Raw genomic sequence first — 22720 nt, 5'->3', positions numbered from 1 at the left:
GGTCTCACAGTTTTGCTAAAGACTGAATTTGCAATGAGATCCTCCTTACTTGGATGCTGTCAGAACATCACATTGGCCTTGTTATGTATGGACAGAACCTCACTAATATTGGTCAATGTTTATCTTTCGCCATTTGAGAGTCAATCTGTACTACTTAGTAACTGGGCCAGTCTTTCGGATTTCTTTTTTCCCCTGTCAAGGAAATTCCCTGATTCTCAAGTCATTATTTGTGGAGATTTTAATGCTCGAGTGGGTGACAGTAATCTATCCAAAACGGCTAAATTGAGCCTCGATGACGAGGATATACTGCTCTCCTCCCTTTGGCTCCTTCGGAACTCGAAAGATCATGTCATAAACGGGGTAGGGATTAAGTTTATTGAATTTTGCATTGAGCATAATCTTTTATTGTTGAACGGTTTAGATAAATTTCCTTATTCTAGAGATTTCACGTTTATCTCCTCCCATGGAAGGAGTGTGGTTGATTATTGTCTCTGAATGTCCAATTCTAGCTCTAGCATTACTTCTCTTTGTGTTGGCACTCGCACATAGAGCAATCATATGCCCCTGACCTTAATTTGGGAATATATTAAAGAACCTAATCATAATGTTAATCCTGAGCCTCTATCAGCAAGAAATGATCCCTGCTTGAAAAGAATTAGTTGGACCACAAAGACTATTGTGTCTTTTTGAGTCAAGCCCAATGCTACAACTAAGAGAGGCTCTTATAACATTTACTTCACATAGTGAAGCAATTAATATATACTCCCAAATAATAGAATTATGCGGGACGCAAGCCCATCCCGCTCCTAATAAAAGGGCCGGCTCCTCTTCATGGTTTGACCAGGAGTGTAGCAATCGAAAGAGCTCAGGGAAACATTCAGATTGGCCCGTCTCTCCGAGGACTAAAATAATCTTACTACATATTTTGAATGTAAAAAGAATTATCAAACTTTAATTCAAAAGGAAAAAACAACTTTTTTTCGGGACAAGTGGGATCACTTGTTTAATGCTATTAAATCTAAGAACAGTAGAGCCTTTTGGGCAGCTGTATCGGGCTCTCTGAAAAATAAACCCTCCACATCTGAACCTAACATCTGTCCTCAATTATGGGTAGACCATTTTTCTGCACTATTTAATATAACGGCTGTTCAGTTGCCCAACTCTGATGATATAATTCCGGCTAATGTCCCTCGGTGGTTACCTGTGAAGCCTGATGAAACCGAAGGCCAAGATTTCTAAGCAGGCTTGAGATCAGATCTATTGTGTTTTACAAATTCGGAAGTGATAAATCATTTTCCCTCTTGGAGCACATAACGCTCTGTTTGGGAACTTCTGTGGGTGTTAAGTCCTGGCAAGCTGTTGAAGTTCCCTCTGAAGATAACAACACACCCTCTGCTTCAGATGAGCTATGAGCCAACTCCTCTGTAGCAACTATTGAGAAAGCATTCCCTGTTTCACATACTTTCTGGATGAGAAATCTGTTGCCAGTCAAGGGCTCCGACTTCCCTGCAAATACAGAGTACCATGATCCCCTGAGAGCAAAACATATTGCTGCTTTAAAAAAAAAAGGTCTGAAAAAGCTCTCTGGTGATGGTGGGAATGTAGCAGCCATGGGGAGGAGGGGGGAAATGATGACAATGTGGACAGGATCTTCAGAAACACACACCTTCCTATCTACATATCACACAAACAACTGCAAGCAAGGGAAGGACTCTCATAGGGCATATAAAACACCACCATTTGATTGAATGATGCCGTTTGACGCAGTAGCTGTCCAGTGTTTGTTAGATAAAACAAATATTAAAATGTATTTTTGTATTTAACTACAGCTGTGTTATCCGCTCTCACATTGCCAGCTTTAGACATTTACACTCCTGAGGCAACGACGGCAACAGCAGCAACAAAATATTAAAATAATATAACACCCCACCCCTGTTCTCGAGTGGAATTAAACAGAGATGGAGACTGTAGACAGAATAGTGGCATTCTGTTGTGTCTTACTACATTTTCCAACTATATGCTTCATGGCACCAGTTGTACAGCACTGTGATTTAGTAATAAACAGTTATTTTCAGTCAGTAGCCAGTTGCTGTTTCATTCTAAAAAGTCACTGAGGAGGCAGGCCCAAAAATGAAATACTGGAATCAGAGGTGTTCTGCAATTTGTTTGCATGATCCAATTTTTCCACTGGATCTTCAGGATATCTTTTGTAAATGAACTGTTCATGTTGAAGTCGTGAAGTGTTCCATTTTTGTTTGCCTGCCTGTCCTCAGAAATGCAGAATCTGCTATCTGAAGCCACTGTTTCATGTTGCTTCAGGCTGTCCCCACACATCAACAAATATCCAGTTTACAATTAAGATGTGGCACAATGTAGATTATAAATATTTATTAAGTAGCAGCATACATTTAATGTAAAACTGATCCACAGAGCTCAAACTTTGCAAAACACATAAATAAATAAAGAACCCCAGGGACAAATGTGAAGTACACGTGGTAATCAGAGGCATGTAAGCAATGTGGCACTCACTTCCACCGAAAGTTTCTTTCCCAAAGCAAACACAAACGGGTGAAGGTTAATGTCTGGGTCCTTGGAATAGCAGTTGGGCTTTGCATGGTGTTGACTGTGCCACAGATTCCACCATTTTGCTGATGCTCCCTGTTCAAAGAAGTCAAGCAAACAGTGAACACTGAGGACAAATATCTGCTTCAGGCTTAAACTGGATTAATATCAATTCAATTGTCAATTTCAATTTATTACGGTCATTGACCAGCAAAGCAAACGTTCAAGAAATTAACATTGATTTAAAAAGTAAAATCTAGCAATATCTGCTCATAAGATATTCAAAAGAGTTAAGATTTGATTAAAAGGTTTAAAAATACAACAATATCTGTACGTAAAAACATCAGTTAGAATAAAATGTTGACAATAAAATTAAATATTTACATTAATAGTCCAATTCAGTTACACATCCCATTTCCCTAATCAGATTAGGCCAAGTACTTCTGAGCTTAATACTTAGCCTTGCATACTTGGCAGCTTTATGGGTTGTCTCACTATTCCTATCTGAAAGTATAATCTTTATTTGTGTGGATCTTTGGCAAGTTGGGTGACCCTGTGAGTTACACTTAACCCTAAAGATCGTATTTTCATACAAGGCACGGATTAAGAAAAGGAGTCGTTTATCCATGGATGTCATCCCTAGTTTTTTCCAAAGTATAGGTCTTGAGATTGAGTCAAAGGCAGATTTGAAATCTATAAAGGCAGTATACAAGGATACAGTGGAGTTAGAAGAATATTTAGCTATTAGATGGTCTAATATTGCGCACTGATCTATGGTCGATCTTCCCTCTCTAAACCCTCCTTGCTCTTCTGCTAAATATTTATTTTGTTCCAACCATTCCTTAAGCTTCCACTGCAGGTGTTTTGCATACAGCTTACTCACTGTGCTTAATAAACTTACCAGCCTATAGTTAGCTGGATCGTTTTTATTACCCTTCTTATATATGGGAGCTACAATTGCTACCTCCACCCTTTCGGGATCCTTCCAGTTTTATCTATGGTTGTAAATAAGGTAGTCAAAACTGGGGCCCACCAATCAATGTTTCTCTTGATTAAATCTGGAGGTATTAAATCTATTCCTGGTGCCTTCCCTAACCTCAAGGATCCTATGGATTAATAGTCATTCCCTTTCCCCAGAGAATCCTGGGAAATTGATTCCTATGAAGCAGAGCTATGGATCTCTTCCTTACCAAACTGTCAGAGAATTTTCAGCACCCTCATCAAACTATAGTTACCTAGATTCTTTAGGGGAAACACTGACAGAGATAAGGCCAGTATGTTTGCAGTAACATATACCCTTCAAATTCCCCTCCCCACACATACTGATATATAAAGAACTGTAGCATCATTCTTTTTGGGTAGTATGACAATCGGTGTTATGTAGTGTAAGACTAGGACTGAAGACTTGGATGCATATCTCTACTCAGCCATGAAGCTCACTGACTGACCTTGGGCAAATCACACTATCAGTCTAGCCTACCATACAGGGCTGTTAGGACAAACCAGAGGAGGGTCGAACCATGTACATCAACCTGAGCTCCTTGGAGGAAAAGTGGGATAAAAATATGTTAGATTATCCAGACAGAATGGCTGAGTTTCTTTACAACACCGCCCCCATCAGAACCAAGCACTTACTATCAGATGGCACATCACAAATTTGTGAAGCAGGCGGTTCCACTTATTCTTCTGGAAAACAGAAAGGTGCCCCAGGTCATGCTGGAGCCAGGAGGCCTGGACCTGGAGGACAAAGGAGATTATCAAGACCAGTAGCTGAGTTCAACCTTTCCCCCATTATCTGACCTACCCCTTCCTCCCTGAAGTAGCTACAATTTCAACAAGCTGAGACATAAATTTGTGGGAAACACCCACATTGTTTGTTCATCTGTTACCTGAAATGCACTAATAATACTGACCTGGATGGCAACTAGCCCAATCTTATCAGATCTCGGAAGTTAAGTAGGATTGGTCCAAGTTAGTACTTGGATGGATGCTACACAGAGGCAGGCAATGCCAAACCAACTGTCCTTGTGCCAGCAGATACAAGGGTCAGAGGCAGGCAGTGTAGTCAGGGAACCAGTCCAAGGTCAAACACCATCTTGTTCAGGTCCAAGTACATGTCCAGGGTGTCAGTACAGAGGGTCAATCCAAGGTCAGAGTCCAGTTCAGTTCTGAGGTCCAAGTAGCCAGAATCCAGAGAGTAATAAAAGTGCACAGTCGATACACAGTGGGTGCAACGAGACTGCTCCCACAGCGTGCCTGCTTAGCACAGACCTCCTGTGGCTCATTGGGCCATTCTGGCATTTTCAGCCCAGTGGAGTGTATCAGCCTCATTATTATTGTCGGCTACCGGTCTACGCTGAGCCTGTAACCTTGCACTTTGCCGTCTGCTTTGTATCTCCACTCCGATTCTTCTGCGCCTCTGTACCAGAGGCCTTGGGGAACCTTCTGGTGCCGCTGGCTACGGCTGGGCCTCCTGCACAGCCAGATCCCCTGGGCTGGAAGGCTGCAGCCCCGGTGAGGCTTCTTCTGCCCTGTGACTGCTTGTCTTTGTCTTCTGTCCGTCGCTACTGCTGCTCTGTTCTCACCCTGCCTTCTTCCTCTATTTCCTCTTCATCTGAGGAAGTTTCAGCAGGCTGACCCATGACACCAACTCTATTCAACTTGGCCATTTATTCATAGAAGGTTTTGCATTGGATTTGCCACTCTTTAGGTGCACTTTTTCCCCATCCATATTCTCAAAACTCAACAATAAGCCGCCATGCAGAGTTTTGAGAATTCAGATGGGGAAAATGTGCATCTATAGAGTGACAAATCCAATGCAAAACCTTCCATGAATAAATGGCCCTTGAGTTGAAAACCCTTCAGGATCACCATAAGTTGGCTGTGACTTCATGGCACTTTCCACCGCCAATGCACTAATAAGCAAAAGTCTCACAGGAAAGGTTTGAATTTTTTTAGTACGTCTGTTAACACTGGGAGCAAAAGGGGGAAAAAGTCCCAGCTGTAAAGGCAACCAAGGATAAGAACTGATTTCATCAAGGTGGTCCAAATTTAAGGAACTAAACTGATTAAGTGCCTGGGACAGCAAGGGAGTTCTTTGGCTCTATTTCATGGTCATGGCAACTTGCTTACCTGTGATACTGTCAGCAATATTAAAGAGGCAGTGAAGGGCAGTAAAGATGTTCCAAAGTACCAGATGGTGAACCAGGCTGCAGTTTCCAGCAACAGGATATGAAGGAGGAGGGACAAGAAGAAGAAAGTGTTGGGTTTCAGGAGTCCCATTTTCTTTACGGTGGCTCGCAACTCACGGAAGTCCTCAGTAAGCTGTTTCTATAAAGAAATCCAAAACCTAAGCTCATGGAGTTGGTACAAATGTGCACTTGAGGACCATGGTAGGAGCCTGGTCTTATGTGCTTGACTTTTTGTTGTTCTCTACCTTAAGGGGGGGGGGGCTGTGGTTCAGTGGAAGAGCCTCTGATGTGCATGCAAAAGGTCCCAGGTTCAACCCCCAGCATCTATAGTTAAAAGGACAAAGCAGTAGGTGCTGAGAAAAACCTCTACCTGAAACCCTAGACAGTTGCTTTCAGAGTAGACACCTTCATGTGTGACCTTCCATTGTTGGCACATCTCAAAGCTTGGGTTGAATGACATGTTACTTGGGAGAATCAGGATGGGATCTACAATATATTCCCCTCTTTGCTAAGTCAGCCTGCAATAGCAGCAGGTTGTTGCCACCAAACATCACCTCAATGGCCACTGCTGGAGCTGCCTTACGCTGAGCAGAGCACTGGCCCTGTCTTGTAACATAAGGAGATCCTCCGGGGACTCAAGTAGGGGCCTTTCCCAGTCCTGCTCTCTAAGATCCTTTTATCCAAAGAACCTTAGACTTCCAACATGCAAATATTGCCCTCTATCACTGTGCTGTGGCTTAATTATCTTAATTATGCCCCTGATGGCTGTATCAGTAAAAACATGAAGCAATGTTAGGGAGAAGCAGGTTCTATTCAGACAACAACAAAATGTTCTCATAACTAACAGGTGATGTGTTGGTTATTGTTTTTATAATGTCCACAGTGTACAGTCATTCAGTTGGGTCACATGAGCTGTGGGTAGAAGGAGTTTAAAGATGGAAACTCTCTCCCTTCTCCACGCCCCTTCTTGTGGGTATCCAGCTACTCCAGAAGGTCAGGGGACCCTTGGGAACAATGAGATGAGGTGGCAGGGGTACTCCAACATGAAGAGGGAATCAGCAGAAATTTCCTTTTGTGTGATGCTTTGCTCCACACACCTAAAAGCTCATGAAAGAACGAAGGTTGACTTTTGTCAGTTTCCTCTCAGGCAACATCCCATTCTGGTCCAGAAGGATGCCAGAGCCCCAGAAGCCGATTTTCAAGGGGTGCAGGGAGAAAGAAATCCGTTCTGTGAATTCCTTGTGGTTCATGGTCCATAGGATCGAACCCATTGTGATATCAGCTGTGCAGACCAAAAAGTTCCTAATGCTTCATCCAAATAACTATAAAATGGGTCAGAAAAATGTGTTGCTTTTATGTGTTTGATTTATTTATATCCTGATTTTCAGCCAGATGGGCTCCCAAAGTGGCCCACAGTTTAAATCTATCACACTCTAAATTTAAAGACAGCGGCCAAAATGCACCGTTTGTTTGGTTTCCCCCTCCATGAAATGAAATAAGCATCACTGAACTCAGCAGCATCTGTTGGGACAGAGCAGGACACGGAGACTGTCAGCTGGTAGAGAAGACAATGGCTGGGAAGAAGCATCTAGGACATTCTCAGGGCAGACTTACATTTTTGGAGGGTTCAGAACTTGGCTCATCTGATGCCAGCTCCCCAATCATCAGCGAGTTCAAAAACTTCTTCACTAATGTGCAGTCCACATGGAATGCATGAAAGGCATCCTGTAAGATCACATGAGGAGGAAAGGGACAACATTATATGCCAGAGAATAGCTGAAGGGGTACAGGAGAAAAAAGGGGAGAGGGGTAAGCATTGTAAATATAAAAACAATAAATATAGATATTATATAGATATAAAAAAGTAAGCTCAGTGATATATTGTAAATTGTATATTATAAAACGTTTTCTATGCCAAAAAATAGTAATAATAATAAGGAAAAGAAAATTGAAGGAAAATTGTCTTATAGGAAGTTATGGGAATATTGAAACAAGACAAACACATAACATATGTTTTAGGGGTAGAGGAGGTCAGACAGGGATTTAGTGGGGAAGTAGTATGAGGGAACATAGAAAAGACCAATTTCTTCCACTTGGTGGAACTACAAAGAATACTGTTAGCAACACAAGGACTTTTTTTTTGGTCTAGCACCCCACTGAAGTGTTAATTCAAGCCAAACTTCTATTTATGTAGGGCATGGCAGTTGCACCGGAATTCCATAGGCAAGTTTTTTAAAGAAAAACAAAGGAATGTCAATGAGGTACATGTTGCAGTAAAAGGTCCCACTGCAGGGCCACCTCTCCTGCAACAGCTAAACCTTTTTAATCTGCCACTTGGCAGAAATCCAGGCCTTTGGCAGGTGGCTCTCCTCAATGTATGGGACCTACATCCACCCCCATCACGCGGGTTCTTTTCAGTTTCAATTTCTTTTCAGCCTTTAGGGACAAGACGGTCTGGATGGCAGGGCATTGCTTCAGCTGTGAGGCCAGTGCCTACACCGGGCATTTTCTCCAGTTCACCTGGACAGGCTGCCTCAGGACTGCTGCACACAGTTGTTCTCATCTCTGGACCCTGAGGCTGCAAGCCAGCTCATCCTTTTCCGGGGTGGCTTTGGATATGATGCCTGCACATTTTCCTCTGACTCCCTGCACCACACATTGCATGCCTGGACATTGGGGGCGCTAATTTACTCTAAGTGTATAGGTCCTATCTCTTAAATGGGATGCACCATTTTGTCTGAACATGGGAACTGACCTCTGACCTCTCCTTCTCTCTTCGTAGCCATTGTCTCTTCTCTTCCCACATGGACCTGCATGGAGGCAGACATTTCTACAGGTCTCTCCTGTAGAAACAATATATCATACTTGCACTCACATGAATCTGGATTAGCTAGCCACTTGTATAGGGAAATGTATTCTTTAGATTGTGCTTTCTATTTTTTCTGTCAACTGCAACAAGAATGTGAACAGAATCAACTTGAATAAATATAAGTTTTACTTTTTTGCAATTTACTTCTTGGGAGGATTGATTTTACTGCACTCAGTATCACGCTTCCCCAACTGGGCAAACTCTGCTATATATTTTTTAAATAAATTTTTTATTAAAATTTTTAACAAACATAAAAAATAAACAAATACATTAAGGTAAAAGCACAAATCATAAAAAATACAAAAAGAAGAAAGAAAAATACAGAAGGGTATCTATATACCTTAATCATTACATTCGTAATTATAATATTACAAAGATAAAGAGGATACCCCTTTCCTCTCCACCCACCTAAAAGAGTGACCCTTTACCCGACTTCCGAAGAAGTGTCTAAACAGTTTCTATAACACTTGATAACTAAAAACTTATACAATTATTAATGCTAATTTCTATAACTCGTTAATTAATACTGTAAACTCCATTTTTGCCAAATTATCCCAATATGAGGCGGCCTTAAACCATGTTTTTTTAAAATCTTCCATATCTTTTCCATGTAGGAATTCCGTTAATTTGGCCATCCTCACATACATCCATAATTTCTCTCTCCAGTCGATGATTGAAGGTTTATTCACTTGTTTCCAAACTTTAGCTATCACAATTCTTGCAGCAGCAAAACTATATTGGCAAATAACCCTGTCCTGGTTGTTCAAATTTTTTGGTGGAATACCTAATAAACAAAATGCAGGTTTCCTTTTTATTCTACCAGTAATCAAATTATTCATTTCCATCATTATTTTTTTCCAAAATCTTTTGATTTTTTTTACATAACCACCATATGTGCATATATGTTCCTCTTTCCTTTCCGCATTTCCAGCATATTCCCATATCTCCCTTATTCATCTTAGATATCATCACTGGGGTAATATGCCATCTATAGAACATTTTATATAGGTTTTCCCTAATTTCATTGGTTACTGTAAATTTAAATTCTCTCTTCCATAAATTTTCCCATATTTCCAGATCAATATTAAATCCTAGTTCCTTCATCCATTTAATCATAACTGGCTTAATTCTTTCTTGTTCGAAATTAGTTGCAATTAATAATTTATACATTCTACCAATCAATCCTTTATTTCCTTTTATTAATATTTTCTCTAGTTCAGATTTATTTTTGTTAAATCCAAGCTGATTATCTTTATTAAATATATCTCTTAACCTGAAATACATAAACCAATCCTTTATATCTAATTCTTTTCTACTTTTTAAAACCCATTTTCCCTCTTTCCAATCAGTAATGTTTCTATATATATCCATATCTAAATTCAACTGTAATCCCCTCCTTATATGAGCTTCCACTGGGTTAACCCATCCCGGGGTCTTATTTTCTAAAATCCTCCTATACTTTTTCCAAACTTGAAATAATCCAGCTCTGATAATATGAATATTAAAGTCTTTATTTACCTTTTCTTTCTCATACCGCAAATATGCATGCCAACCAAACCGTAAATTATAACCCTCTAGTTCTAATATTTTAGTATTCTCTAACATGATCCAGGTCTTTAATCATACAAAACAAGATGCCTCATAATACATTTTCAAATCTGGTAACCCTAAACCTCCTACTTCTCTTAATTGAATGAAATTATTATATGCTATTCTATGTTTTCCTTTACTCCATAAAAAATTCAAAATATCTTTTTTCCAAATTTTAAATATTTTAGTTCTTTTAATAATTGGTAGATTTTGGAATTAAAAACACATCTTAGGTAATACCATTATTTTAATTACCGAAATTCTACCCCATAATGATAGAGGTATTTTCTCCCAATTTTTCAGATCTATATTAATTTGCTGCCAAATTTTAATGTAATTATTTTTAAATAAGTTAAAGTTGTTTGGAGTTAGCCAAATACCCAAATATTTTACTTTATGTTCAATAACAAAACCAGTACTTTTTGTTAATTCTTGCTGCTGCAGAAGTGAGATATTCTTAACCAATATTTTCGTTTTATTTTTATTTATTTTAAAACCTGCAAGCTTTCCATAAACCTCAACCATGTTATTCCATTCTACAATCTGAGTAACGGGATTAGTTAAAAAACAAACTAAGTCATCTGCATAAGCTTTAACCTTATAATGATTTCCCCCTATTTTATAACCTACGATATTTACATTATTTCTAATCTTTCTCAATAGAACTTCTAATGTTATAATAAACAATAAAGGTGAAAGAGGGCAGCCTTGTCTAGTACCCTTTTGAATTTCAAATTGTGATGTTAAATCACCATTAATCATCAACCTGGCAGTTTGATAAGTATAGATATTCCCAATAGCTAATTGAAATTTTTTTCCAAAATCCATATATTCTAATATTTTTCTCATAAATTTCCAATTTACATTATCAAACGCTTTTTCTGCATCCAAAAATATCATTGCAAAAGGTGTAGTATTAAATTCCGCATATTCTAAGAGGTCCAACACTACTCTGACATTCTGACTAATCAATCTTCCTGGGAGGAATCCTGCTTGATTGTCGTGTATAATCTTATTTAATACAATCTTCAATCTATTTGATAAAATCGTTACAAATAATTTGTAATCGTTATTCAATAATGATATTGGTCTATAATTTTTAACTTCCAATAAATCAGAATTTGGTTTAGGAATTAAAACTATGTTTGCTTGTTTCCAGGTATTTGGAATAGATCCGTACGGCAAGCAACTATTCATTACTTTTAATAAATGTGATGAAATTTGTTCTATAAAAACTTTATATTAGCATCTAATAAATCTTTATGTTCTTGTAGAATTCCTTCCCGTTCAAATTGATTTAAATATACTTCTATTTCTTTCTCTGAAACCACTCCTTGCTTATAAAGGTTTGAGTAGTAATCTAGAAAAGTTTCCATAATTTTTTGCTTATTTAATGTAACTTTACCATCTCTCTTTATTTTTAGTATGGGTAATTTCTTCTCTTTATGTTTAAGTTGCTAAGCTAACAACTTGCCTGGTTTATTTACATGCTCAAAAATCTTTTGTCTATTATACATAATTCGTTTTTCTATTTCTGATGTTATCAAAATCTCCATAAATCAAACATTTCCCATTGATCTATTATATGATTAAAAATACCAGGTAGTTTACCTTCACAATTACCCATTTTTTTCTTTGTTGACCTATCCAGTTTTGGTTCCATTACACCATTAAAATCCCCCATCCATATCATTTTTTCATTAGCATATTCAGCTAGTATTGATGCTAAATTAGTATAAAACTTTTTCTGATTAGTATCAGAATACCAACTAATATTATTTTTGAAGACCACTCAAAATTTCTACCGTCAAAATCCTCCCTTCTATATCTTTATATAAAAGTTTAGGTTCAAATATTAAAGGGATGTACATAGCTATTCCATTAACCATTTTCTTTTCATTACATGATGTAAGTAATTTGCCCAATTTTTGTTGTTCCAACCTTGTAACCTCTTTTAATATCATATGTGTCTCCTGTAAACAAAAAATGTTAGCTTTAGATTTTTGCAAATGGTGAAATATTTTCCTCCTATTTGGAGAATTTAAACCATTGACATTCCATGACAAAATTTGCAGCATATTGATATTTACTAAAAACCCATATTTAATTAGTTTCCCCCCCTAAATTATCTTACTTCTCCCCCTCCCCCTAACCCTTTTCCATTCTTTTATATATAGTTCAGCCAACTACTTCTTCATCCGACGATGCTTTTGCCCCCCCCCCACTTGCTTCTGCTGCCTTTTCTTCTTCAGTAAGATCTTGTTCAGTCAGTTCTTTAGAAGGTTGTTGTGGTGGTTTACGTAGGTCTATTCATATCTCCTCAAAAACTGTTCAGCTTTGACGATGTCTGTAATCTTTAATCTTTTCGCTTTGAATATAAAAGAAACTCCTTGAGGATATTCCCTTCTGTGTTGTATTCCATTGTGTCTCAACCTTGCCACGAATTCTGCATAATCTTTTCTTTTCCTCAGTAATCTTCCTGGGATCTCCTTCATTAACCTCACTGGGGTACCTTCAATTGTCAGAGGATCATTATAATGTTTGTTCAGAATCAGGTCCCGATGAGTTTTGGAAAAGAGCTGCACCAAACAGTCCCTTGGAACTTTGTTTTTGGTTGCATATGCAGAATTAACTCTGTAGGCTGTTACAATCATACCTTCCACAATCGTTTCTTCTTCCCAGAGAAAGTCAGCCATCAGTATTTTCAGGTAGTTTTTCAAATCTGAGCCCTCCGTCCGTTCTTTGAGACCCCATATACGAATCCAACTTTCCTTTATCTTCAGGTCCAACATCGCTGATTGGTCGTCACGTCTTGCTTCCATTGACAGTTCTAGGACATCAACCCTTTTTTTAGTCTCTTTGTTGCTTTTGATTGTTTTTGAACTTTTACTTCCAACTTGTCCTGTTTTACTGTCAGGGATGAGATAGTCTTACAATGCAGAAATGGCAGCTGTATTTTGACTCATACCTTGCTTGACAGATTCCATGTCTTGCTTAACTGATGCCACATCTTGTTTAACATCTGCCACCTCCTTTTTAATTGATGTCACCTCCTGAAGTGACTTAGTTAAAAGTTCTTGTAGTGAGTTCAGGGTAACTTCAGGTTTTCTAGTCATTTTTGCAGCAAGAGTTGTCCCTGTGCTTGGTGAAGTAGATGTTGAAACTGCAGGACTAGTGACAGATGTTCATCTTTTAACCTGTATAGATTGCTGAGTCTGAGGCTGTTTAAGTTCTTTAATAAGCAGTTTGGGGTGCTTTTCTGTGTCTTTCTTAGTTTTGTCTTCTTTATCTCCCATCAAAAAAACTTGGAGTGACTGAATTTATAATCCAAAAAAGAAGGGGAGGGGTGAGACTTGTTATTTAAACCATCAGTTCAAACTTTTCTCCACTGAAACTTTCAGTAATAACCAATGTCAAACCTGGAGAGGCATTAGCACAGCTATATTTTCATTCAGCTTTCTATTGCCTGCTCATTCCCCTTCAAGCCTGCGCAGTCAGCCTTCACAGTTAGCTTGGCAGAGTAAAATCCAAGTGCGCCACAGCTTGGCAAAAAGCCAAGTTTTGTCCTGAAAATGTTAGCGAGTTTAGAAAGTTTTCCAGAATGTTTCTAGCTGTTACTTTCACTGTCTGACACGCCCGTGAGTTGATTGTTTATTAATATTGAAAAGAAATAGACCTTATTTGTGAAATCCGTGCTTCAACACCGTCTTCCCGGGCTCCCGCGATTTTAATGGCGCCGGCTCCTCCGCTCAACCGTCCGGGCGCTAGCCACCGCTTCTGAGGCAGCAAGCGCGCCTAGGACGGGACGCGAGCCGGCACCCCAATCAGCATCCCCTCTACTTCAAGGGGAGCCGCGTTGCGATGTCGGGGGGGGGGCAGATTGCTTGCCCCCAAGCCGCTTAAGCCCGGGCGCGATGCTCGCGCTGCCGTGGCGATCGGCACCGGATCCGGAAGTCGCAAACTCTGCTATATTAACCATATATAAACCCAATACAATTAACCCAAACATGTCAGTTAAACAATGTTTTCAATGAAAAAAATCCGCCAAACTTGAACAATATTTCTGGGCTGATCCCTACTGCTGGGTGAATCTGTCTGAAATTGGAAAAGACGAAAGAGAGCAAGGTGCCAGGTCGAGAGTTTATTTAGCTCTTCTAGATCCCTACGTGTTTCACAGTTTCATCAGGGAATTTTCTATAGAAATTTCTCAGATCCTACAAAAGTGAAGATCCCCTGACAAAGCAAATTGTGAAATGCATAGGGATCGAGCACAGCTAAATAAACTCTCAACCTTGGACCTTGACCTCTCCCTTGTCTTTTCCTGCCCACTAGTACAGCCTCATTTTCTGGGCTGAAACTGATCAGCATATTTCAAGGAAGGAAAGAAGATAGTAGTCTCCCTCAGCTTTCTTCTAACAAACCTGAGAAGGCTTTATTCAGTGGTACAGGATATCTTTTGCATGCAGGAGGTCTCAGGTTCAACTTCTGGTATCACTAGTCATGGATCTAAAAGATGTTGGAAGAAGTCTCTCTCTGCCCAAGAGAACCAATGCTGCTAGAGTTGGCGGTACCAAGTGAGATGGGCCAATGCTCTCATGGAAGGCAGCTTCATATGGTATTGCTTTACTCCACTCTGGTTAGACCTCAACTAGAGTACTGTGTTCAGTTTTGGGCACCACATGTCCAGAGGAGGGCAACAAAGATGGTGAGAGGTCTGGAGACCAAGTCCTATGAGGAAAGGTTGAAGGAGCTGCGTATGTTTAGCCTGAAGAGGAGAAGACTGAGAGGGTATATGATAACCATGTTCAAGTACTTGAAGGGCTGTCATATAGAGGAGGGTGCCGAGTTGTTTTCTGTTGCCCAAGAAGGTCGGACCAGAACCAACGGGTTGAAATTAAATCAAAAGAGTTTCCGTCTAGACATTAGGAAGAATTTTCTAACAGTTAGAGCGGCTCCACAGTGGAACAGACTTCTTTGGGAGGTGGTAAGCTCTTCTTCCCTGGAGGTTTTTAAGAAGAGGTTAGATGGCCATCTGTCAACAATGCTGATTCTGTGACCTTAGGCAGATGATGAGAGGGAGGGCATCTTGGCCATCTTCTGGTCACTAGGGGTGTGGAGGGGGAGGTAGTTGTGAATTTCCTGCATTGTGCAGGGGGTTAGACTTGATGGCCCTGGTGGTCCCTTCCAACTCTATGATTCTATTCTATATGAGGGATCAGCAACAGGCCTTTTCCACACAAATGGTTTAAAACATTTCATGTTGTCAAAAGCTATGTTTTATTGTTTCATTTCCACACGTTTTCCTGTGTTTGATTCTTGAATCGTTTTCCATCTGTTTCTGTATTGTTTTCCTGAGCACTGTTACCACAATGTTTTTAAAATTCGTTTATGAGCCAGCTTTCCTAGAGCATGCAAACTTCTTCAAACCACATTTATTTCTCTGTCCCACCAAACACCCTCCCCTTGTTCATGCCCACTGTTTTGCTTGTCTCCCCACCCTTTCCCTCCCCTCATCCATTTCCCCTCCTAATTTTTTTACACCAAGATTAGTGATCGAATGGACGCATGAATGATAGAATAACCCTCCCTGTTTCTGCATTCTCCTAAGCTATAATTCTGCTACTCTGAGCTTCTTGTTACACACTGGGAGTGTCAGTGTATGTCTAAATTCTGGAAAGTTCATAAAGTTGCTTGGTAAAACCCTCCAAGCAGGAAAAAAAATTAATTAGAGTGCATTGTAAAGTGTGCGATAGTTCAACGGTGCTTGAGTGCAAAGGAAAGTGGGTGAACACACTGGGCCTCTAGCTGTTTGGAGGAGGACATACAGATGTGCCTAATGGTGGGTTGTAGTTTGGTTTGGGGCATCCATTTTGAGTGCAAACCTTTCCAAATGCATAATGGCAGATGAGACACGTGTGCACGAATGCACAGGTGAAATAGTGTTTCCCTGTTCAATCGTAGTGTGCATCAGCACTAGAGCACATGCGCAAAACCACAAAATAATAGGGGGAAGTGGGGGGAGCATCCAGCGCAATCATCCACAACATCATGAATGATGTGATCCCCCCCCCAGAAAACATCACTGTTTGGAAAAACCAGTGCAAACATAACTGATTTTAAAGCGAACAGGAAAACAGAAAACAACGTTGGAAATCGGAGGCGTATGGGGGGGGGGAATCATGAAATATGATTCTAAGCCTTGCAGATCGACCACATGGAAAATCTGGGGCAAGTGATGCATGTGGAAAAAGTCATACTTTGGGATTTACTGAAATAATTGTAATGGCAAAGCTATATTAAGCATAATGTGCTATACTGTTCCATGTAGAACCATAGCTAAAGTTCTTCATTCGCCTGATAATAGAAGAGTAATACAACAGCAATGCTGAATGTTTAGGCAGTGAGCAGATTTATGCTCGCCCACGGAGACTCATAGATCCAACTCGTTTCCAAAATGCTCTGCGGGAGACAACACCTCCGGCCGTTCTTTAGATGAACTGACAAAAGATTGGCATGTCCATTTTTCAGAAACCATCAACAGAATTCCTCCCTGATGTCCTCTTTGCCCCGTTAAAAATTAGCCTCATGGCATAGCTTAGACAACTAGAGTGGATCTGGAGGTGAGCTCACAATGAAGCAGCAAGAACATCTTATAGGACATTTATGAAAACCTATGAGATGGAAGTGAAGACCACTAAAAAAGATTACTATGCCTCCATTGTGTCCGCGAGTTCTTGCCCACCACCATTATTTAGGGTAATTCAGTCACTCACATCTCTATCAGGAGGCTCCCAAACTGGTAGTAAATTGGATATTGGCTGTGAGGAATTTGCAAGCTTTTTTGCAGATAAAGTCTTCTTCCTCCGCCACGATCTCCCACCTACTTGTGTTACAGTAAGTGCACTAGAGGCTTGTTGGCCATCTTCGGGCCCAATATTAGACCATTTCAGGCACCTCTCCCAGTCCAATGTGGACAGGATACTGCTAGCTGCAAAGCCAACCACTTGTTTCCTTGATCCATGCTCATCCTGGCTGGTCAAGGCCAGCATGGGGGGGGGGTATAAGCTGCCCCGGATGACATTATAAACCTGTCCCTGACTTCAGGGGACTTCCTGGGAATGTTGAAGGAAGTAGTGGTGAAACCACTCTTTAAAAAGCCATCATTGGATCCTCTTGATCTATCAAACTACCACCCAGTATCGAACTTATCATTCCTGAGTAAGGCAGTTGAGAGAGCGGTGGCAAAACACTTGCAGGAATTCCAGGAGGAAACATCAGCACTGGATTTACCATCTAAATGCGCCCTTTGGCCCAGTTGCTCTGGTACTTTGGGCTTGGTGTCAGCAGTACGCTGATGACACCCAGCTATATCTGTTGATGGGCAGCCAGCTGGACACCACCTCAGAAAATCTTTCCAGTTGCCTGGAAAAAACAGGCGAAAACACAGTTGCCTGAAACTGAACGCTTTAAAGATGAAAGTCCTATGGCTGGGTCAGGGAGCCATGGATGGGAGATTCCAGCTTCCCATTCTTGATAGGGCCCAGCTAAAACCAGCTGCCTCTGTCAAGAGTTTGGTGGTGATCTTGGATGCCTCTTTATCTATGCAGGCCCAAGTTACGCAGACTGCTAGGAAGGTGTTCTCCCACCTTTGCCAGGTCCAGCAGTTGGTCCTCTACCTGTCTCATTGCAACCTAGCTACAGTGATCCATGCGATAGTAACCTCTAGACTAGACTACTGTAATTCACTCTATATAGGGCTACCCTTGAGATTGCTGTGGAAACTGCAACTGGTCCAGAATCCAGCAGTGAGGGTCCTAATAGGAGCACCATGGACTCCACTTATTGAACCTGTGCTCTGCCAGCTGCACTGGCTCCAGATTGAATTCTGGATCAAGTTCAAGGTTCTGGTTCTAACTTTTAAAGCCCTATTCTGTCTGGGACCACTGTATCTTCAGGACCACCTCTCCCTATATACACCTCCTCGAGAGCCTTACGATCAGCTGATAACAACTTATTGGAGATCCCTGGCCCTAAGAGTGTCTGGCTGTCCTTGACCAGGCCAGGGCCTTTTCGGCCTCTGCCCCAACCTGGTGGAACTTTCTGTCCAATGAGACCCGCGCCAGACCTAGCTGAGTTCTGCAGAGCCTGTAAGACAGAGATATTCTGCCAGTCTTATGCTTGAGGGCAGCAACGGTATCATATGATGTTAGCTGCCCTGAGCCCGATGTCTCATGGTGGGATATAAATAAAAGTTTTTTTATTATTATGTTTATTATAAATATCATAGTGAGAAAAGCACCTCTAAAGAATACTAGAATAACCATTCCATTGGCTGCATTTTTTCCTTCACTTTAGGGATAACAGTGATGATGGAGAAATCCAGGAGCTTAGCTGAGACTAGGCAGCAGCGTGCGCCCACCCACAATGGTAGAAACAAAGAGAGGCGATGAAGCTCTTTTGAACTCAGGTTTATTTCAGGTAATTTCTTTTAAGGTTTTTGTTAGCTAGGTTTTTTTTTTTTAAAAAAAGTTTTTATTACAGCCCTGCCACATACTGGATTATTATCCCCATACTGTTGGTTGGGGCTGAGAGTGTCTTACTCATAGCACCCAAATGTCCATTGTTCTGTATTTATTTCCAAACATAATTTATACACTGCATTAAAAAGAAAATGAAATAGAATAACATTACCAAGAAAACGGTCCATTAAATATCAAAAAGATTTTTTAAAAGGCCAATAAAAGAAGCAGCAACTGGGAAAAAAATACCCACAAGGAAGACAGGAGACAAATGTTTTACTAAATTAAACAAGCAAGCATACAAAGTCATTTTAACCCAGCACCTGAAACTTAAAAAAAGAAGGCACCAACCCAACCTCCCATGGGATGGTATTACATGACCAGGAAGCTAGAAAAGGGCCCATCTCTAGTATTTGGAATCACAACTCTGAAGGTAAGCCAGACAAGAGCCTTCTGAAACTGATCTTCCAGACCGGCAACTAACTAAGTAACTTACTTACTTACTCTTTCTTTCGTCTTTCTTTCTTTCTCTCTCTCTTTCTTTCTCTCTTTCTCTCTTTCTTTCTCTCTTTCTTCCTCTGCTAAGTCACAGGCCATTTACGGCAACCCCCTAGGGCTTTCATGACAATAGATTTCAGAAGTGGTTTGCCATTGCCTGCCTCTGAGTACAGACCTTGGTATTCCTTGGTGGTCTCCCATCCAAATACTAACCAGGGCTGACCCTGTTTAGCAGCCGAGATCTGAGACGGTCCAGCTCACTCGGACAAACCACATTAGAGCAGTTTCATATGACAACATTAGCCTCGTGTTGCAAACTGAATGGGAGGGTGGGTACACTGACAGAGTGAAAACCAGTAGGTTATGACCATCCTCAATGAATCCAGGAGCGAGGTGGGTCTGAGGCAGACAGAGTATGTGGTTTGTAAAAATTCTACAGTATGATCAAGTCTGACTCTATAAAGGAAGCCATGGCTCTCAATTTGCAAGACCTGAGCAAGGCTGTTAAAGATAGGATGTTTTGGAGGACATTGATTCATAGGGTCGCCATGAGTTGGAAGTGACTTGACGGCACTTAACACACACACACATCATCATCAAGTATTATTGGCATATTCGAGGGAATCCAAGAATGGGAGAAAATTGTTCATGACAGCCCTGCCATGTAGTCCAAAATTAGTCTCAAAGTAGTTAGTCCCAAAGTAGTCCTAGTGTTAGAAGAAGAAGAGTTGATTTTTATATGCTGACTTTCTCTACCACTTAAGGGAGAATCAAACCAGCTTACAATCCCCTTCCCCTCCCCACAACAGACACCCTGTGAGGTAGGTGGGGCTGAGAGAGCTCTAAGAGAGTTGTGACTAGCACAAGGTCACCCAGCTGACTTCATGTGTAGGAGTGGGGCAACAAGTCCAGTTCACCAGATTAGCCGCTCATGTGGAGGAGTGGGGAATCAAACCCGGTTCTCCAGATCAGACTCCGCCGCTCCAAACCACTGCACTTAACCACTACACCACACTGGCTCTCAAGTTATTGTGTACTTAGGAATTGCACAGCTACACTAGATGTTTGGATTTAAAACAAACAAACAAACAGAGTGGTTAAATAGTGCTTAGAGATACGTCAGTGGAAACTATAGCACCCACACACACAGTCACTATCTGTTGATGACTGTTTTGAATTACCAGCAAAACCAAAAATGCGCATGTGTGTAAAGTGCCATAAAGTCCCAGCGGATTATGGCGACCCCTTATGGGCTTTTCAAGGCAAGAGACTAACAGAGGAGGCTTGCCAGTGCCTTCCTCTGCATAGAGACCCTGGAATTCCAAAAATATCCCATACGAAATCCACCTCAGGTCATGGCGAGTTCCAATTAAATTGCCTTGGACAGGAAAATAAGCGACCCTTGCCCATCTCGATGGGGAGGGGCCGTGGCTCAGTGGCAGAGCATCTGCTTGGCATGCAGAAGCTCCCAGGTTCAATCCCCCGCATCTCCAGTTAAAGGGACCAGGCAAGTAGGTGATGCGAAAGACCCCTGCCTGAGACCCTGGAGAGGGGCTGTGGCTCAGTGGTAGAACATCTGCTCGACATGCAGAAGCTCCGAGGTTCGATCCCCAGCATCTCCAGTTAGGGACCAGGCAAGTAGGTGATGCGAAAGACCCCTGCCTGAGACCCTGGAGAGGAGCCGTGGCTCAGTGGTAGAGCATCTGCTTGGCATGCAGAAGGTCTTAGGTTCAATCCCTGACATCTCTAGTTAAAGGGACCAGGCAAGTAGGTGATGTGAAAGACCCCTGCCTGAGGACCTGGAAAGCCGCTACTGGTCAGAGTAGACAATACTGACTTTGATGGACCGAGGGTCTGGTTCAGCATAAGGCAGCTTCATGTGTTCATGCAGAAGCTCCCAGGTTCAATCCCTGTCATCTCCAGTTAAAGGGACCAGGCAAGTAGGTGATGGAAAAGACCCCTGGCTGAGACCCTGGAGAGCCATGAAGAGGGGCCGTGGCTCAGTGGTAGAGCCTCTGCTTGGCATGCAGGAGCTCTCAGGTTCAATCCCCGGCATCTCCAGTTAAAGGGACCAGGCAAGTAGGTGATGCAGAAGACCTCTGCCTGAGACCCTGGAGAGGGGCTGTGGCTCAGTGGTAGAGCATCTGCTTGGCATACAGAAGAGCATCTGCCTGAGACCCTGGAGAGGGGCTGTGGCTCAGTGGTAGAGCATCTGCTTGGCATACAATCCCTGGCATCTCCAGTTAAAGGGACCAGGCAAGCAGGTGATGGGAAAGACCCCTGGCTGAGACCCTGGAGAGCCATGAAGAGGGGCCGTGGCTCAGTGGCAGAGCCTCTGCTCGACATGCAGAAGCTCCCAGGTTCGATCCCTGGCATCTCCAGTTCAAGGGACCCGGCAAGTAGGTGATGAGAAAGACCTCGAGGCCCCCGCCCAAAACCTTACCGTCGCATCCTCCCCGATGTGGCCCTGCAAGATGCGGGCGCCCCCCGGGTGCCGCCGGTAGAAGCGCCCGACGTCGTAGACCCTCCTGTCGACCACCAGCCACATCTGCCGCTGGGGGTCCCCCGGCTTGGTGCGCAGGCCGATCTCCTGCCAGGTGAAGCGCCGCGCGGCGGGAGGCCCGGCCTCGCGCCCCTCCTGCGGCCCCATCGCGATGCAGCGGCCCCGGCCCGAGCGGCAGGCAGGCAGGCGCCGCGCCCGTTCATACCTGCCGGCTCCGGCTCGGCCCCGCCTCTCCGCCTCTCCGATTGGCTGCGGCGCTGGCCCGCTCGGCGCGCCAGGTGTGCCGGGGCTTCGCCGCGCGTTGGCTGCGCGTTTCCCCCACCCGAAGCCTCCAAGGCCAAATGATTTCTTTTGTTCGTGGAAGGTTTGGCATGGGATTTGTCCCTTTTATAGATGCGCGTTTCCCCCATCTGAATTCTCAAAACTCTGCATGGGGGCTTATTGGGGAGTTTGGAGAAGATGGGTGGGGGGAAAGTGCATCTAAAGAGTGGCAAATCCAATGCAAAACCGAAGGTTATTGTAGACTTTTGAGAATATGGATGGGGGAAAAGTGCATCTAAAGAGTGGCAAATCCAATGCAAAAGCGAAGGTTATTGTGGGGTTTTGAGAATATGGGTGGGGAAAAAGTGCATATAAAGAGTGGCAAATCCAATGCAAAAGCGAAGGTTATTGTGGGGTTTTGAGAATATGGATGGGGGAAAAGTGCATCTAAAGAGTGGTGGCAAATCCAATGCAAAAACCGAAGGTTATTGTGGGGTTTTGAGAATATGGATGGGGGGAAAGTGCATCTAAAGAGTGGCAAATTCAATGCAAAACCGAAGGTTATTGTGGGGTTTTGAGAATATGGATGGGGGGAAAGTGCATCTAAAGAGTGGCAAATCCAATGCAAAACCGAAGGTTATTGTGGGGTTTTGAGAATATGGATGGGGGGAAAGTGCAGCTAAAGAGTGGCAAATCCAATGCAAAACCGAAGGTTATTGTGGGGTTT

At 42.2% G+C, this 22720-nt stretch overlaps 1 protein-coding gene across 1 annotated transcript in view; it reads right to left on the bottom strand.

The window, feature by feature from the left end:
- The window catches only part of LOC130479592 (acyl-CoA (8-3)-desaturase-like), a 40752-nt gene extending 18873 nt beyond the window's left edge, over window positions 1-21879 (bottom strand). Inside the window, exons 1-5 of the mRNA XM_056851987.1 lie at window positions 21673-21879; window positions 7368-7478; window positions 5695-5892; window positions 4198-4299; window positions 2530-2658 (exon numbers count right to left, since the gene is read on the bottom strand). Of these exons, the coding sequence (XP_056707965.1) occupies window positions 2530-2658; window positions 4198-4299; window positions 5695-5892; window positions 7368-7478; window positions 21673-21879 (747 nt within the window). The remainder of the gene's footprint in view (window positions 1-2529; window positions 2659-4197; window positions 4300-5694; window positions 5893-7367; window positions 7479-21672) is intronic.
- Window positions 21880-22720: the final 841 nt, after the last annotated feature.

This window comes from Euleptes europaea, chromosome 6 (genome assembly GCF_029931775.1).
Source record: "Euleptes europaea isolate rEulEur1 chromosome 6, rEulEur1.hap1, whole genome shotgun sequence".
Classification (NCBI taxonomy): Eukaryota; Metazoa; Chordata; class Lepidosauria; order Squamata; family Sphaerodactylidae; genus Euleptes; species Euleptes europaea.
This window is presented reverse-complemented; position numbering and strand designations above follow the sequence as displayed.